At 32.9% G+C, this 16,577-nt stretch overlaps 1 protein-coding gene and 1 pseudogene across 1 annotated transcript; both read left to right on the forward strand.

The window, feature by feature from the left end:
• Positions 1-1,549: 1,549 nt before the first annotated feature.
• LOC143572630 (GTP-binding nuclear protein Ran1B) lies at positions 1,550-4,103 on the forward strand. Its single transcript, XM_077057732.1, has 8 exons — positions 1,550-1,657; positions 1,731-1,800; positions 2,760-2,816; positions 2,904-3,021; positions 3,197-3,286; positions 3,384-3,563; positions 3,645-3,722; positions 3,813-4,103. Exons 1-8 carry the CDS (start codon positions 1,655-1,657, stop codon positions 3,880-3,882), a joined length of 666 nt encoding a protein of 221 aa, XP_076913847.1. The 5' UTR covers positions 1,550-1,654; the 3' UTR covers positions 3,883-4,103.
• Positions 4,104-14,051: 9,948 nt separating this feature from the next.
• Positions 14,052-14,389, forward strand: LOC143572624 (large ribosomal subunit protein uL6m pseudogene; annotated as a pseudogene).
• The last annotated feature ends 2,188 nt before the right edge of the window (positions 14,390-16,577 follow it).

Genomic DNA, 16,577 nt, shown 5'->3' on the forward strand with positions numbered 1-16,577 from the left:
TAAAGGACAATTTACGTAATTATGTCTATATAAAATTATAATTACAAAAAAAATATATAAGTATGTTAAATATATAAATTTTAATTAATAAATCCTAAATGAGTCGAGCCCGAGTCAAGCTCTATGTAAATGGAGATCAAACGAGCCGAGCTCTAGCTCTCTGTAAGTTAAACGGGCCATTCGACATGTTTGCACCCTTAGCTTTTTATATATTTTTAATTGGCATAGGTTATTCCCACACCATATGTGTTATTTGGACACCATATGCGCATACATGGCTCATATAGGGGTTATACGAGCCGTATAAGTGCAAAATTTTGTCCGTTTGTGATGAAGAGTATCAGGTGTTTGAAGCCTATACGACTCGTATGGAGCTGGTTATACGACCCGTATAGACTGCAAAAGTTGTCATCCATACATTAGTTAGTCATGTAAAGCTATACGACTCGTATAGTTCATATACAAATCGTATAGAGTTGTTAACACACCATGGGATGATGTTTGAATATAATGACCCTTTTAATTTTCACTAGAAAACATGACATATAAATTATCTATATAGAGTAAATGTCAAAGTTGACGCTTTAGATTGATATAATTTGAATAGATGTGGCTAAAATATTAAAGTCTTTCTAATGTCCTGGTGGTCATGTTGTTATGGTCATTATTATATGCTGGCTTTAATATAACTTTGTTTTAATGTAATTTTTCGTTTTTCGGGCTTCTCTCCGGGTTGTGGAGGCTGCCCTTTGGTGTTTTGGTTCTCGCGGTTTTCGGTTGTTTATAAAAGTTTATAGTTCGAAAAAAATTATTATATGCTGGCTACTCAAGTTTGAGTCCGGCTTTTGTAAATTGAATTTTTTTTAGTTGATTTTTTTATTATTATAGGTAAATATTGGTGGGCTCTATCTATTGTAGAGGATTTCCTTCATTTGTCGCGTGTTGTTTCATGCCGTAAATAAACTCGAAAACTCAAGAAATTTGTTGGGCATGCGGATTCACATATCTTACAACCGACACAATCCTCTGTTTTTGGAGCAGAAGGCTTTACATCCGTCCCCAAGGGATCATTTCTAAAACATCCGTAGGACAGGCTCGGACACATTGAGTACACCTGATACATGTATCATAATCTTTATTGAATGCGACATTGGGTCTATCTAATTTTGAACGTGATAAAGTTTCAATCTAACTCAAAGCAAATGTGAAGTTTGACATCACAACTTGATTTCCTGATTCGCTGGATTCCTATTTAGGATTTGTTTTTGACGCTAATAAACATGAGTGTTTGGTGGTGAGTTGGCTGGTTTGTTTGTGTTAAGTGTTAAGGAAGTAATTCAAAAGTGATTAGGGTTTTCCAAAATTTAAAACCCATTGTGTGATCACGTGATCGTCACCCGCCGTTCAATCAACGGCCAGTTTCAAACGAAGTTAATCCAACGGCCAAAACAGCCGCGTCAGATTAAAGCTAATAATATCCATCCATTGAATATTTATTTATTTGTGCGCACGCTTTCAAATTAGGGCTCTCACTCACAACACAACACAACACAACACAACACAGTCACAGCAGCCACCAATACATACAACTATATATATACATATATATATAACGCAGTCTTCTTCTTCTGCAGACCTTACAGCATAGCATAACATGGTACTTGTTAATTTTATTTTAGATCTGTTTTATCATTTCTGATTCTGATTGTTTATGTTTAATTTACTTACAGGCGTTGCAGAATCAGCAAACTGTTGATTATCCCAGTTTTAAGCTTGTTATTGTTGGCGATGGTGGAACCGGTATGCTTCCTTCTTACACTTATTATTATTATTAAGTTAGCTTTTGCTGTCTGTTAATATGAAAGTTGTTGTGTTAGGGTTTTAATTGTAACTAATAGGCTATATGAAGCTTTAGGGTTTTAATATATAGTTAACAGTTTGGATTCCAATTTTTGTACTTAATGTTGACTTATACACACAAACACGCACATATTTTTATATGTAGTTTTCAGAGTTTTACGCACGGCCGATTAGCAATTAATTTGACCGTTAGTTAAAATTAAGTCTGAGTACCGATTCGTTTCCGACTTTCCCAACACCGATAGTTAATGCATTTACATTGGAAAAAAAGTCCTGCATTTGATGTTGCAAATCATTATCTTTTTCAAATCATGTTTTGTTTGCTATGTGTTATATATATATACATATATATATTTGGTTATATAATTAAGGATTCAAGCATTTCGTGGGTGACGTGGATGTTCTTGATTTGTTAAAAAACACATTTTTTTATGTAACTTACGGTTTTGTATATATTTGGTTTGATTACGAGTGACTAGGCGGTTTAGTGTTTAATTTGGTCAGCTAACTAAAATTTGTTGTTGTTTGACTTCCGATTACCTATTATTTGGCAGTTATTTGTTCGACTAGGGGTAATTAGGCGGATTAGCGAGTAATTTGGCCAGTTAACTAAAATTTGAAACCTGACATCCAATTGTCGGCATTTCTTTCCAATTTCCCAACACTGATAGTTATAATGCAATAACGTGTATTTGATGTTGTAAATCATTATGTGTTCAAATTATGTATTATTTGGTATGTATCTGAATGCTGTTTTTGCAATAAAGAGCTATGAATACATTATTTGGTATGTATATGCTTGTGGATCAAATCAAGGATTCGACGCATTAGTTTACATGTGCATGTTCTTAACTTGTTGAACATGAGTGATAACGTTTTTGCACATTTGAATCGTGTAGGAAAAACTACCTTTGTGAAGAGACACTTGACAGGAGAATTTGAAAAGAAATACGAACGTGAGTAATTCATAAAAGTTTGTACTTTTTCACTGGTTTTCATATGTTACTTGGGTGATTGAATATGTCTTATTTTTTTTGTTTTAGCAACCATCGGTGTTGAGGTTCATCCCTTGGACTTTTTCACCAACTGTGGAAAGATTCGGTTTTACTGCTGGGACACAGCTGGACAGGAGAAATTCGGTGGTCTTCGTGATGGATACTAGTAAGTATTGCTTATATCAAGATTGTTTTAAGTTTTTTTTAATTAAGTTTTAGGAGAGAATATAATGTGATTCAAGTAACTTTGGAAAGTACTTATTTAAATGCTATTTGTGATGTAGTTATCTTTAATGTGAGCTTTGTATTAATTCAATTATATGATTTGAATTTTTTTGCAGTATTCACGGTCAATGTGCTATTATTATGTTTGATGTTACCGCACGATTGACATATAAGAATGTTCCCACATGGCATCGTGATCTTTGCCGGTTCGTCTACATACTTCATAAATGTTTTCCTGTTGTGTGCATCAACAATCTTTATTATCCTTTCTTGACACCCTTTAATGGTTTTTTCTGTTTATAGTGTGTGTGAAAACATCCCAATCGTACTGTGCGGAAACAAGGTTGATGTAAAGAACCGTCAAGTGAAGGCAAAGCAGGTTACTTTCCACCGAAAGAAGAACTTGCAGTACTATGAGATCTCCGCCAAAAGTAACTACAACTTTGAGAAGCCTTTCCTTTATCTCGCCAGGAAACTCGCTGGGTAACTTAACTTCACCTATTTCTCGGTAAAATATATTCATCCTGTTTTGGAAGATGTTGATTTTATTTATTTTGTTTTCAGGGACCCTAACTTGCATTTTGTTGAGTCGCCTGCTCTAGCTCCGCCAGAAGTGCAAATAGACATGGCTGCTCAACAACAGTAAGCCCATTAGTTGCTTTTGATTTCAAAGTACCGCTGTTTGATATTGTTCAATGTTAATGAATGATGTTTTTTTGAAACACTCTGCAGGCATGAAGCTGAGCTTGCTGCAGCTGCGAGCCAGCCGCTTCCAGATGACGATGATGATGCTTTCGAATAGGGTTGAAAAGTCTGAGCGGTTTGTTGGATTTTATGAGGATTTGTGTTTGCTGAGTATGTCTGAATGGTTTAAAGAACTGTAGTCAGGTTTGTGTTTGCTGGAAAAGATTGTATTTTCGTGTTGTGAAGAAATGTTTGGGTGTTGAGTTTTAACAGCTCCCAATATCTTCAATATGTTATTGTCATACATTTTTATTTGTCACTTCATATTGATTAGAGTTATCAGTGTTGTGTTTTATCAATGACGGTTATAACGTATGGTTCGAGATGTTAAAATTTAACTTGTTACCAAAATACTTGGATACCATTTTCAAATGATGTGCCAGTTTGAATCATATTCAAATGGATAGTAGTATTTCGAGCTTCTAACATAAAAGTGGTGTGTTTTAGTTCATATGTTGAACCAGAAATATACAAGCAAAGGTGTTATAACTTGATAGTAGATGGCTGTTGTGATGGTGGTAGTGATGCAGTAGAGATGAGTAGCCGTGGTGGTTGTGGGAATTGACAGATCATGAGATGGTCAGGTTTTCTTTTCTGTTGACGGAGATGTGATGTCAGCGTTTTCAATTAATTAAAGAAAAGAAAAAATTGTTTTCATTTCTTTACTTTTTTTCTCCCATTTCTTTTCAAAATGAAAACAAAACTTTTCCTTTCAACTTGATTTTTGTTTTCTTTCCATTTATTTGTTTATCTGTTTAATGACAGTTTGAAACTCACAAACACCACTTTCTTTTATCTTTTTTCATTTAAAAAAAAGCTTTAGAACACAATAATTTTTTTATTTCCTTCTACTACCTCCGTCCTATTTTAAATATTTATTTTTTCATTTTTGGTTGTCCCAATTTAAATGTCATTTCTATACATATAAATTCAATTTTCAATTATACCCTTACTATTACATATGCCAGATGTTTCCAATGGTTTTTAGCCATACTAATGTAAAGGACATTATTGTCATTTTACAGCTCATGAAAAATTATTAAACATTTCTTAATTTGTGTGTTTTGAGTCTCATGACATTTAAAATGGGACAGTGAGAGTATTTAACTTCTTTTCCATCCTTAAGCCATTCTTTTCTATTATAAGGGGCTGTTTGTTTACATCTGAAATCATTCAGAAGGAAACATGTTATTCATTCAGACTTCAGCCTTTTTAGGTTTAGACAACAACATTTAAATAGTTAAAATTAGGTATGAATCAATCATACTCTTGTTATTGCTAAATGAACCAAACAGTCTTAAGTGGTATTAAAATAGTTTTGAAAAATTAACATACAGATTTAAGATCCATCAGCGTCACAAACCATTGGTGATTTGGTGTTACTCGTCAGGGCCGACTCCGAGAAGTGAAAAAATTTTTTGGATCGAAGGCGAAAAATATCTTAGGCCTTAAATAAAAAAAGAGTGTTTTGTTGGATTTAAACAATTTGATTTTTAAATGAGCTTACTTGGTTATAATTGGGCTGTGTAAAAAACTTTTGTATAAAAATTATTTTAAACCTGTATCAGTGAGACTAGAACCCACAACCTTTTGATTGGGAGTTATACTCACTTGTCACTAGATCAAGCTAGTTGTTATGTAATTGAGTATAAACATTAAATATACATGTTTTCCATAAGAAACATATATCTTTTCTAAAAAAAAATATATATATATATATAATTCGGGCCTAACAGAGTGTCGAGTCAGGGGTCGTCGACCACCCAACTTCGCCCAGGCACCCTAGGGCCAGCCATGTTACTTGTGTGCACAACATTAAACTAAGTTTGTATATTTCAATAAATATATGAAACTAAAGAGGTTGATAGCTAGATCGTAAATTAACTTATTGGTTTTACGATATAATATATCTTGTATCAAAGATGATGATATCTAAGATCTATATTTATGCACTAATAATGAATAATGGTGAAAGTATGAATTTAGATTATAACATTAACGAGTGGCATATGACGAACTCTCTCTAAATACTCATATAGACTAAGAACGTCCGTAGTCATAATGTCGTATCTTCATGCATTTCAAAGCATTTCAAGCCATGTGATGCTCGGTCAACATTTCAACATTTTATATAAAAAAAAGGTGTAGTCATAACTCTGCAACAATTATTACTCAATCATTTATTTTATTTTATTTTTTAACTAAAATTAAAAAAATAACATTTTATTAAATAAATTAAAATTACGTAAAAAAAACTACTCAGCTCCCTCTCCCTCGTCCTCGTCCTCGTCCTCGTCCTCGTCTTCGTCTTCATTAGCACCACCGTTGTCACACCCCGACCAAAGGCGGCGGAACATGCCGGGGTGCAACGATTGCTCAAAGCGCATGACACTATTTAAAGCGACAATATTTAACAAACTCATTTCATTTCACAACATCGAAAATGTCACATAACCAAATATTCATAAGTCAAATACAACAAAATATAACAAAATATAGCAAATCAAATATTGTTCATTTTTGCTAATATCCTGACGGTATTTGTGACGTTTTCTTCACCGAACTCCAAAATCAACCTAGATGCAAACCTGTAACATTTCATAAAATAAAGTTGTCAACACAAAGGTTGGTGAGCAATTCATAAGTTTGAACAATAAATATATAGTTGAAAAGCAACAAAACTAGTATACAAAACCATAAATAATAGCTATAAACTTGGATAAATTGACAATCGCTAATAGAATTACGTTAGTGCCACCTTGCTACAAGGGATTGCCAAGTAGTCTAAGATTTAATAGAATATCGTTAATTGCATTACGTTAACGACACCTTGCTACAAAGGGATGCCAAGTAGTCTAGGATTTATAGATTTCACCAACCGAAAGCGATAAACACATAGGCATATAAGCATAGAACACCAAATCGAGCAATTATTCAAGTAAAGTATACAACAACGTTTGTGGTTTAAGACTCAAGTATAAAGCATTTGATTTGAATAAGTATGAAATGTCACCCCAAAACAAAAGATAGAAAACGGGGTATGAAGTTACTCACGTTCAAGTATAAAACTTGATCGGTAAAAGATGAATAACCGGATGGATGAAGTTTAACGAGCAAGGCCTAAATGACAATAAAATCTTGGATTTAGAATGATTGTCTTGAAGATCTTTAAATAAAATAATTGTTGCAAAAAGTAAACAATTAAAGTTCAAGGTTTAAAATGTAACTATTTAAGAATTTATAATAACAATCCTTTAAAAATGTAAGTTTGCTCGAAACCGGGTTAAAGTATCTAACCTTAATATTTACTTAACCAATGTTAAGTAATAAAGTGGGAAAAATGCTAAAATGCAAGTTCCTTTGGGACAAAGATACTAAAACGGTTTTTTAACGAGTGTTCGGGTTGTCGATTCGGGTCTTGACAAATGGTCAAACCCAAAGTCAACTTTCCAACATATTAATTGTTATGAGATAACTCATTAAAATATACTAACACTTAACCAAGTATGTAGATCTATTGTATAGAACTAACAACGCACGTTAAGCGAGTGTTCGGTTTTGTCGGTCCAAACTATGTGATGGGATCAAGTTGGATCCAACAATTCAAAGTACTTAAGAAAATAATTAAAATCAGTTTGTAAACTATTTTTAAAGAAATATACAAGTCTTGATAGCTAAAAACACACTTGTGTGTCTTAAGCGAGTAAAATTCGGTATAGTTCGGTTTGGTTCGGTCTCCATCTCACAAATAGTTCATAGATGGTTTCTACATGCCCAAATATCATAGAACTTGTATATTGGTTTATAAATGAAGAAAACTTAAATTTTACAACTAAAAAGTTAACTACAAGTCTTTTAAGCAAAAGTTTCGGTTTAGTTCGGTTTCCATCTCCCAACTAGTTCATAGATGAATTCCATATGCTTAATATCAAAGAACTTGTAAAAATGATTTTTGAAACTCAAATCTAGCAATAAACATGTTTAAACAACTATTTTAACAAAACTAGTAAATAAAAGTTCGGTTTCCGGTTTGGACTAGTTTCGAGGTTAGTCTTATACAAACCCACACCATGAACTTGCATATAAGATGAACAAACTAAAAAGGGTTAGAAGTTAGTCATAAGTGATATGTATAATAAATTATGTGTGTGTAAATATATATCAAGAACACGAAGTCCTCCATGAAGCCTTGCCTTATGACATTCGAAACTTAACCAACCAGAGTCGGTGAAGTAACAAATAAAGGAAACAAGGGGTGTGTATTATATATATGTTGTACCACCATATTCAAGTGTTAGTAATATTATATGAACAAGTTAAAATGAAAGACTATAGTTAGTTGACCTTAAGAAATCAAAGTAACAAAATGTTGAAGATGAATACTTGGATTTGAAAGAGATTTTGGAGAAGATGAACAACCAAAATGGTTTATGGAGCCTTGCTTTTATAATGGTAAGAGTATGCTTCATACAAATAGGGTAAAGATGCATGTGATAGTTGAAATGGTCAAACAAGTTTTTGGTAAATGGCAATAATAGTCCCCAAAGTTTGGTTTAAGTCATTTTAAGGAGTTTTAAGGACCAAAAAAAATGTTTTCAAGACCCAACAAATGTAAAACAATATTGTAACATAAAATCCATTATTTTGATTATATCATAAGCTTTGGTTTACAAAATGGGTCGGTTTACATGATAAACGAATACAAAAACGAATACAAACGAGACCCGAAATTGACGAATGTCACAACCGTCGCCGTTGTCCTCGTCTTCATCTTCATTAGCACCGCCACCGTCGTCTTCGTCTTCATCATCGAACTCGTCTTCGTCTTCATCGATGCCCTCGTCCTCAACTTCATTTTCACCCCGAAGGCGCCGAAACATCCAAGTATGTTGGACCAAGTCCGCCATAAGAGCGTTATGTATTCTTTTGAACGCACAAAATATGTGTTTTCTAGTCTCTACTCCAAAGTTGCGGGAGTTGGTGGTCGATCATCGTTCGGTATATAAGTTGGACATATTGCTCGACTGTCGTCTGCGATGATCACGTTATGCAATATGATACACGTATACATAGCTCTTTTCATTCTTTCCAACGAACATAGACAACATAGATTTTAAACAAAATGCCAACGTTGTTGAAAAACCACAAAATACCTCTCGTCCTTTCGCGAAGACTCTTGTACTTTCTTAAAATAATATATTTGTTCATTGATTGAGTCTCTAACATTTTCATGATAATCGCATACTCCGGATATATCCCATCACCCGAATAGTAACTGTGTCGGTAGTGGTTATCCTTACCCCAAAACGAGGCGACGAGAATGGTATTGGAGATGCAACCCTCCACCCCAAAGAACGTCGACCAAATCCAAATGTCGTATGAAGTAATCGCCTAACGACTGACTGTTGGTACTTTTTGGTCACCTCGTGTGTATTGACCTCGTCATTCGGTTAGATAGTTAGCCCATTCCGAATGCATACAATCTATACTCCCGATTATGCCGGGTAAACCATGCACCTCGTAAATCCGTTCTAGATCGTTACAATTTGGTGTTCTTAGATAATGTGGAGCATACATCTTTATTGTTCCTATATAAAACAATTAAATAAAATCAATTTACAAAAATAAAAAAAACTACAAGCGATATATATATATATATATATATATATATATATATATATATATCTTTTCAAATTGAAATATACCGTAGCAGAAATACTATAAGGTGTTTTGGATTGTTTTATCGGCCATCTTAAAGTACTCGTCATTGATGTCGGTCGTGTTTCCGTAGGCGAGAATGCTTGGATTTTGGTGAATCCTAGCATCCCTCGACCGTCCGGTTTTTGCTTAAAGTATTCAAACTCACGCTCCAAATCTTCGGCAATGCGCAAAAATAGATGTTTATACATCCGAAATCGACGCCTGAAAATATTCGAGTTCTTGTATCTCGGCGACTCATCGAAGTAATCTGAACGAGCGTTCGCGGCCAAACGGTCCCATTCAATATATGATCTTTTCGTAATCGGGGGTGGAGGAGAACGAAGGGACCTCATATAGTTTGTCGCGAGCAAAATCACACTCGTAAATGCCTCTTCCTTCACGTCGTCATTGGCTTGTTGGTCGGTCCCAAATAAAATGGTTGTATATAGTAGTGGGAGAATCCATATGTTTGATTTTGTAGAGAGTTGGTTGTGTATAGAGTTTGAGAAGAGAATTTTTTGTAAAAGTATGAGTATTGATTTGAGAAATGGATGAATTAAAAGTATGAATTGTATAGAAAAAAATTGTTTTTCTAATAGCCATTGAGCCAACATTTAAATGATTCAAAATTCATGCCAACCAAAGTTATCCAGGAAACACTTGATAAAAAAGCCAACACGGCCGGGGGGGGGGGGGGTTTAGGCTCAAAACGCCTCGACTACCAAAAGTCTAATGTAAACATCTAACAACCTAAAATATAATGTCACGTCACGTCAAAATTTGTTTCTGAACCATCATCAAATCAAGGTTAATCACCACAAGGAAAGATGTGTGCTGATGAGAAAATAATGAATTGTAGTTAAGTAAGAGGGTTGAAAGTATAAATTGAAACCCTAAATCGTATAAGTAGATGAATTGCTAATTGAAATGAGGATCAACGTATTTGAGTAAATTTTCTCTCTAGTTCTTCCTCTCTCTCTTAATCTTAATCGATCGTAATGATTTTAAACCACAGGCAAAACTCTTTATGACAAAGAGGGGCTTCGACACCCTGTTTTTAGGTACAATACTTCTAAATATAGCTCATATAATTTCGATAAATATAACCCATATGTTTTCAGTAATATATTTATGCTAGAAGTGTTTAGTATATGATTTTTGAAAATCCAAATCAAACCAATTAAATAAACTATTTATTCCTTTTTAGAAATTTATAGTATTTATTTAACGAGGAAAGACGGATTTTGTGCATGTTTCAAATAAAAAAAAGGTTCACGAATCATTCTTTTCTCACTTGCGGTTTGAATAAACCTGAAAACCAATATAAAGAAACCAAATAAAATATTCAATATTTTGTTTGTAAAGTAATATATCTATATAATTTAAGATGTATTAATTATTGTTGAAGAAAATGGTGCATGTATTAAATTTATTATAATTAAATTAAGGGAAACCAACTTTCAAAAGTGTTATAATTAGGTTATTCATGCATATTTTTTTCAAATCGGGCCACTAAATTTTCAAATTGAGTCTCACCGATTTTTTTAGGCGTTAAGAAAGAAATGGAGGATAAGATGTAGGGGTCGGAATTTGCAATATATGTAGTTATATTTTTATAAAAATTTTAAAAACGTTAATTAAATTAAAATTCAAAAATAAAAAATAAAATCCATGTCGCCACTCAACATCAAAAAAAGATAAAAAGATTTCCTATGTTAAACAAAAAAGAAAAACGTTAAAAAAACATGTTAAAACCTTTAATTTAATAATATATGGAAGTTGAGTGACATAATTTGAACACTTTTTAAAGTTGAGTGACCTAATTAAAACACTTTTAAAACTTGGTTACTATTTTATGAAATTGCCCCTTAAATTAAAATATGAATCTTATTTAATTCAGATTTAGGGGTGTTTTTATACACATAAATGCTTTTTTGTTAAATGCTATTTGCTCAATTAAAATTAAAGCTATTTATTGTGTGAATTTTAGATGAATTTGAATATATATATTTTTTTGAACGCAAAGAATTTGAATACTAATTGCAAAAAAAGTTTTGACAAAACATTTATGCAAAGGAAATATTTTTTCAACAACATTTTTAACATGGGTTCTAAAGAAATAAAAAAATAATAAATAAAACTAGGTGAATTAGAAATTGTTCTAATCTAATTCAAATAAAACTTCAAACGCCATGTAATACATAAAATTTCAAATGTCATATAACATCAAATATATAAAAAAAAATTGAAAATCAAGAATTCGATAAAATTAAATCATCAGAAATCCTTAAAGGGAGTTGAATATATTTTATTCAAATAAAAAATAAAAACAATAACTAATATCATATCTTAAATATTTATAACAGAATCATTTTTTAATAAGAAAAAAACAATTTATGATTTGTAATCTTACAAGTTGCAAAATTGAATTCAAATATTACTTCGAAAAGAAAAACAATAATATATTGAACAACACTAACTTTTACAAATCGTTACAGTTGAATGCATTATATAAGCAAATGACTGAATGAGCAGTCTCATAAAATATCATAGCAACATGGCAAAATTAACCTTCTCTTTGTGCTTTATTAGTTTCTTATTTTTCATTACCCGCTTTAATGTTGCAGAAGTAAGATCTCAAAAAACTCCAATTCCTTTGTGTATAAATTATAATCGTTTGTTTTTGTTATGTTTTTGTCATTTTGGCAATCGGATAGGGCAACACATGGTGTGTGGCACAAACCCAAGCTTCCGACTCCGTGATGCAACAAACACTTGATCGTTTATGTGGACAACTTGACTGTAAGGCGATCCAACCAGGTGGATCATGTTTTGATCCCAACACTTTGCGAAATCATGCATCTTATGCTATTGATCTCAATTTCCGAACCCATGGCGAATGTGATACCAGTTATGCTACTCCTACACCCACTGATCCTTGTGAGTTTGTTTTTTTATTAGTTCAATTTTCATTTCCAATAAAAGGATCCAATTACAATAAAGAGGCAGGTAAGCGGACAACAAGCTGCGTCACCACCTCCTTTTATTAGTTTTATAATTTGTTTAAAATAAAATTTGTAATGTAGTTTCATTTAATTTCCTTGGGTTTGTTTTGATGTAGCTTTTGGAGCTTGTGTTTACCCATAAGTAATGGAAGGTTGCTGGTGCTTGTGATGGACATTCAAGGATGCAAGGGATGAATAAATTAGTTTATATAATATTTTTGTTGAGAAGATGTAATCCTAAAAAAACTTAATTAATATAAACAAATAAAGTCCTATGTTCTTTATCATCCATCTATTATTTGTTGTACTTGTCAAAAACCGATCAAAAATCATTTAAGAAACCAATTTAAATTCGAACCGAAACCGATTATAAAACAGTTTTAATTTTTGTTGACTAAATCGAACGGGTTCACCTAAACCGTTTAATTTTTGTTGACTAAATCGAACGGGTTCACCTAAACCGGTATAAATTCAAAACGAATCATGAGTAGTAGAAAGCCTAACCAATTTTATTATTATAAGTTGACTAGTGATAAATTATTAGATGATATGACTTATGGGAACATTTATATACAGAGACAATTAATTAATAGGATATGAAATAACCATTAACTGGTTAACATTTAATTATTTAACAAGCTAGATTATGAGTGATATATATACGTTGAATGCCATTTCCAATCGAAACCCTAATCGTATCTCCTCCGGCCACACCACCTTCAGGTTTCTTCTTTTCTTTAGGCTTTTATAATTTCATCATTTGTTTCATTGCGGCATTAAGTCCAACACTTGGTGTGCGTCAAACTAACCAATTTTTCTCAAATTCTTATACTGTAATTAATTATGAGATGGATCTCATCTAAATAAAACTGTCTCGGGTGAAACGAGCGCGACCGAGCTTGAGCCTGGTACGGGAAGCTCGTTGAGCATTGTGTACTTTTAAAGTTTTAACTCTTTTGGACTTGTATGTATTAATTTCACACTTCACAGGCTCCAGCCGTTCTCAGAATATATAAAAATAATTAAAAACGTATATGAATTAACTAATTAATAATAAATGAGCCGAGCTCGAGCTTGAATCGAGCCGAGCTCTTCATTGCTCAAACAAGTTGACGCTCATTTAAGCTTTTTCTCATAAATATATTTAAAAACGTATATTAATCAATTATTAATAAATAGTAAACGAGTTGAGCCCGAGCTTTAGAAAAGAACTTGAAGCAAGCCGAGCCCGGTCGTTCTTGGGCTTTGCTCGGCTCCTCACCCCTAGTTTCAAATTATGTATTCGATCCCAATTTTCGATCAAGAACGCCATATAATACTTGTTATACATGCACAGCTGCACACACTCATTCTCACACTCCGGATCTTTGTTTGAACAATGGTTAGTTTTATAACACTGGTATTCATACAATTGTCCAAAATTTAGCAACCGTTTTACCTTTTCGGTTCTTTAAAAATATTAGCTACCCGTTCTTAATCAACATCAATCTGGTTTAGCAGAACTGAAGTGATCCTCTAGAAACACATAAAAATGGAAGCTCAATTCTTTTGGTTTCTGAAGATAGTTGGAGTTGGTTTCAAAGCAAGAGCTGAATCCGAGGGGCGGCTTTTGTTTCTGAAGTTGGGTTACAGTCACGAGGTCGAATTGACCGTTCCTCCTGCTGTTCGGGTATTTTGTTTCAAACCGAATATCGTGTGCTGCACTGGAATAGATAAGCAAAGGGTGCACCAGTTTGCTGCTGCAGTTCGTAGCTGTAAGCCGCCTGAGGTTTATAAAGGCAAAGGTATCATGTATGTTGATGAAGTTATAAAGAAGAAACAAGGAAAGAAGTCAAAGTAGGTTGCGGTTTTGTTGGTCAAACCATGATGTTATGTTGTTGGACCAGTTATTGAATAATGATGATTTGATTCATAATCATGCAACAATTACTTGTTTTTGGTTTGAAAAATGTTTGTTTTAGTCATGTTTACATAATGCAAATATGAGTTAGTTGTATGTTGAAATAGTCAACACCAAAGGTCAAAATGATGGGATTGCATGCTCAACTGATGATTCTTTGGTTCGTCTCATTTTTTGAGTTAATTACACAAATAGTCCCGGGTTGACAAAAAGTAACACCTATGAGGTATGAGGTTAAAAATAAGTATGTTGTTGTCCGTTGTTTTATATTTGCAACACTAATTTGCGTTAATAAATCAGTTAACTTAAGCATGTATGAAACAATAATAACTCATGACGTCTATGATTTACCTAGTAAATCACAATTTGTAATGGGCATGCGACCTTCAAAAGATACGAGAGGTCTAGTAAAGCGCAACTTAGTTTAGGCATGTGACATTACCGAATATTTTTAATCAATAAATTAACATGTTTGTTGATTTTATATTGACCCAACATATTACTATGTTCATTAACTTGATGGCTTGAATTAGGTCACACCAATTATTATTTGCAATTGAAATCGACCACTTTAAACATGAAGGAGCCTATTGGTTTTGGCCCATACTTGAAATGAATTGACATATGATCATATTGGTGACGATAACGATAAGTGTGATATTAATTTGGTTTATTTAAAAGAACACGAGGGAATTCATCCTAACTGCTTTCATGAATTATCAAACATTTCTCTTTTGAGTTCGTGTTCCAATTACAAGGAGTTTTGTCAACCAAACATGTAAAAAGATACTTAAGTTGTGCGGCGATGCTAATGTAATCGGCGAATATAAATATTTCAAGTTTTGGAAGGACACTAATATAAATACACTGAACTTAGAACCATATCCTTTGGTCTAGGTATTGATGAAATATGTACACTCTTCATCAAAGATATCATCTTTAGACTTTATTACAACGTTTATAGACAGACATCAAGTCCTTTGATTCTAAAACACATAACCAATATGCTTAATAATGTTCAACAGATTCCTTGAATATGCAATCAACACCTTTCTTACCGAATGTTCTACTTTTGGGTTCATGGAGTCTTACTACCGCCATGCAACACCGATCATTTAAGCTGGTCATAGGTCATGTTGGATGGCTTTCTTTGTACCAAAGCTCATATAGTCATATGCGTATTATTTTTCTTTTTTGTTTAGGAACTTTACGTGGCAAAAATCTGACTTTTAACCAGGGCCGGCTTAACGAATGTGGATGCCTAAATCAAAACAAGATTTTGGGGCCTTTTTATAACAATTGTTAAGAAAAAAATTTGATTATTATAAGTTTTGAACTCATAAACTATACTTTAACAACCAAGTCTACCACCACACCAATACATTATTTTGAGTTTACTATACCCATTATAATATATCTATATACAATGTTTTTTTGGATTTGGAGGCCTTAACTAAGTGAGGGCCTAAAGCCCTAACTTATTTTCGTTGTCCCACGAGCCACCCCTGCTTTTAACATAACCTCTCGCTAAATTTCCTCACTTAATCCTGAACATAATAACATCAAAATAATCATTTACATTGATTAGATATGTTATTTCTCTCGTACCCTCCGTTTTGTTGTAGTGTATAAAAAGTTGTGGTGTGATGCACAATACTTACTAACCGAAAATAAATTAGGATTGTAACACTCACTTCTTATGTCCATGTATAGTGTCTTTATCAAGTCATTCTTTTGCAACTCTAGCTCATATTTATATATTTTAGATGTATCTAAATTCTCATCTTTAGCATGTAGAAGATATACATAACAAAAACCTAGAGGCATCATATATAAATATGATTACATACTTGTTATTACGTATAGACAGGGGCGCATGGAAATCAAATAACTTATAATTTCTTTTAATTTTCTTAAAATGATTCATAGTTTTTAGTTAGCGTACATGATTTGCGCTTCTTATTATTCTTGCCATGAGGTAGTATTAAGCTACTTTTAGACATATCCAATAATCTTTTATAATGTACATACATAGTGCATGCCCTAATTATAGTGGGTATTAAACCACTTTTAGAGAGATCCGATAATCTTTAGAAATATTTCATACACAATTCCATCTTCTCATGTTAAGAGTCTGAAATCCTCCTA

The sequence above is a fragment of the Bidens hawaiensis genome, unplaced genomic scaffold (assembly GCF_021521415.1).
Source record: "Bidens hawaiensis isolate Kalapana, Puna unplaced genomic scaffold, B.hawaiensis_p1.1 tig00025981_1, whole genome shotgun sequence".
Lineage (NCBI taxonomy): Eukaryota > Viridiplantae > Streptophyta > Magnoliopsida > Asterales > Asteraceae > Bidens > Bidens hawaiensis.

What these genes read in the sequence shown, in the direction of transcription:
- LOC143572630 (XM_077057732.1), top strand. An exon ending in CTCGCCAGGAAACTCGCTGG is followed by an intron (nt 3,564 to 3,644) that starts GTAACTTAACTT and finishes TTTTGTTTTCAG; the next exon opens with GGACCCTAACTTGCATTTTG. An exon ending in GACATGGCTGCTCAACAACA is followed by an intron (nt 3,723 to 3,812) that starts GTAAGCCCATTA and finishes AACACTCTGCAG; the next exon opens with GCATGAAGCTGAGCTTGCTG.